At 41.2% G+C, this 2,709-nt stretch overlaps 1 protein-coding gene across 1 annotated transcript; it reads left to right on the top strand.

The window, feature by feature from the left end:
• Window positions 1–220: 220 nt before the first annotated feature.
• Window positions 221–2,294, top strand: LOC128235823 (neuroblast differentiation-associated protein AHNAK-like). Its single transcript, XM_052950617.1, has 3 exons — window positions 221–1,074; window positions 1,309–1,400; window positions 2,281–2,294. The coding sequence occupies exons 1-3, from the start codon at window positions 221–223 to the stop codon at window positions 2,292–2,294; spliced, it is 960 nt and encodes a 319-aa protein (XP_052806577.1).
• Window positions 2,295–2,709: the final 415 nt, after the last annotated feature.

The raw sequence follows: 2,709 nt of genomic DNA, 5'->3' as shown, positions 1-2,709 counted from the left end.
ATGGCAAGAAAACATAGCCACACCAGACGTGGATCTACCCGGGCCGTTCTTATATTACATGTGGCCGAAATACACAGACACATGGCAAGAACACATAGCCACACCAGACGTGGATCTACCCGGGCCGTTCTTATATTACATGTGGCCGAAATACACAGACACATGACAAGAACACATAGCCACACCAGACGTGGATCTACCCGGGCCGTTCTTATATTACATGTGGCCGAAATACACAGACACATGGCAAGAAAACATAGCCACACCAGACGTGGATCTACCCGGGCCGTTCTTATATTACATGTGGCCGGAATACACAGACACATGGCAAGAACACATAGCCACACCAGACGTGGATCTACCCGGGCCGTTCTTATATTACATGTGGCCGAAATACACAGACACATGGCAAGAACACATAGCCACACCAGACGTGGATCTACCCGGGCCGTTCTTATATTACATGTGGCCGGAATACACAGACACATGGCAAGAACACATAGCCACACCAGACGTGGATCTACCCGGGCCGTTCTTATATTGCATGGGGCCGGAATACACAGACACATGGCAAGAACACATAACCACACCAGACGTGGATCTACCCGGGCCGTTCTTATATTGCATGGGGCCGGAATACACAGACACATGGCAAGAACACATAACCACACCAGACGTGGATCTACCCGGGCCGTTCTTATATTGCATGGGGCCGGAATACACAGACACATGGCAAGAACACATAGCCACACCAGACCCAGACGTGGATCTACCCGGGCCGTTCTTATATTGCATGGGGCCGGAATACACAGACACATGGCAAGAACACATAGCCACACCAGACGTGGATCTACCCGGGCCGTTCTTATATTACATGTGGCCGGAATACACAGACACATGGCAAGAACACATAGCCACACCAGACCCAGACGTGGATCTACCCGGGCCGTTCTTATATTGCATGGGGCCGGAATACACAGACACATGGCAAGAACACATAGCCACACCAGACCCAGACGTGGATCTACCCGGGCCGTTCTTATATTGCATGGGGCCGGAATACACAGACACATGGCAAGAACACATAACCACACCAGACGTGGATCTACCCGGGCCGTCCTTATATTACATGTGGCCGGAATACATAGCCACACCAGACATGGATCAGCCCGGGCCTCTTTTATATTCCTTGCTTGCCACTTTATTTAACATTTTCCTCAAGGGCATACAGTTTTTTTTTGCATTTAGGAACACACATGGAGATATATTGATTACCAAATGTAATACGCTATTGTAACTGTGTTTTAGTTATGAAAACGAAATAAACCCGAAGAAACCTCAAGCCAGTACATATGAGCATGTATATACAGCGCCTTTGGAACATCAGTATACTGCCCATGGTATGTATATGTTCATAGTGAATTGGATCAAAGTTCAGGCTTAACATAATCGAGTTATTTCGTTCACAATAAAGTAAAATGGCTGGAGGTTTATTTTTAGCATAACTGTTAAAGGGTGTCAATGAGAACCAATAATTCATCATTGACGTAATTTTGTTTATGTAGCATATTATTAGTTTATCGAAGTTTCATGCAGATGACTTGAAAAAATATTGCGCTTAAGTTGGTAAACAATAACTTCACATGTCTTAACTGGAATTAATTGAGGGATCAGTTTTAATTATACAAGAAAGTCATTGACACAAATCCTCGAAAGTTGCCGTGAATAAGTTTGCAATCCAGTATGATTCAAATGGAATACTTCGCAAGAAATACCAATGAATGACACAAATGTTTTTGAGCTATATGTTTTTATAGCATGATAATGTAAACTAACTATAAGTGTGCGTATGCAGCCCGATATAGTACATTTGTCGATAAAATATCATAGTAATAGCATTTAATAAACAAAAATAATTAAACAGATTCTCAGTACTGTGAAACGAAGTGCACAAACTTACGAACTGCGCGTAGTTTGTGAATAATAGTATTATTCAATATGACTCAAGTCCCCATATTTGGCTGTTCATTGATAAAGTATTACATTGTGATTTCATTCGTCATTTACATGTTTACGAACAGTTGCCTGTTGATGAACCATAAACAGTCATGTGTGCAATTAGATAGAACTGAGATAAAAGACAAAAAAGTCAATAGTTTCAAATGTAAAGGTAACGTATGTGGACATGGATAAGTCAAACTATGAATTATTTTGCACGCATCATCCCTATATCATTTGTAATGTAAACATGAATGTTCATTGTTTGTCCTTCCCTTTCAGGTGCCAAGAGTTAGAAGATACAGTTATTTGAGACTTCTATAGAAGTAGAAGCATTTGCATTGCTCCGCGAACTTGCTACTGATTCTTATTACTGATGTATACAAGAAAACAGAAAAAACAATATGCAACATAATGTTACAAGATGGATTGGCTTGTGAATTTGTTACTTGGAATGAACATTTGCCTGTGACTTATGGAAGTCGATAATACATATGCGTGTGAATTTTATGAGTAAACGTTACATGTACATTTGACTGTGAGTTGTAACGACAGTATGTATCAATATATCTTGAAATGTACGGTTGCATGTGTCATATGACTGTTGCTGTTTTGTACGCTTTGTGCATTTCGTTAAGTGTCTGTAAGGCTAGAGAATTGCGCTTTCACAAACATCTTTGAAAGCTGAGTTAGTTGGCTTGACCCTGTATA

Source organism: Mya arenaria, chromosome 5, assembly GCF_026914265.1.
Source record: "Mya arenaria isolate MELC-2E11 chromosome 5, ASM2691426v1".
Lineage (NCBI taxonomy): Eukaryota > Metazoa > Mollusca > Bivalvia > Myida > Myidae > Mya > Mya arenaria.
The sequence above is the reverse complement of the archived record's forward strand: the minus strand, read 5'-3'. Positions and strand labels throughout refer to the sequence as shown.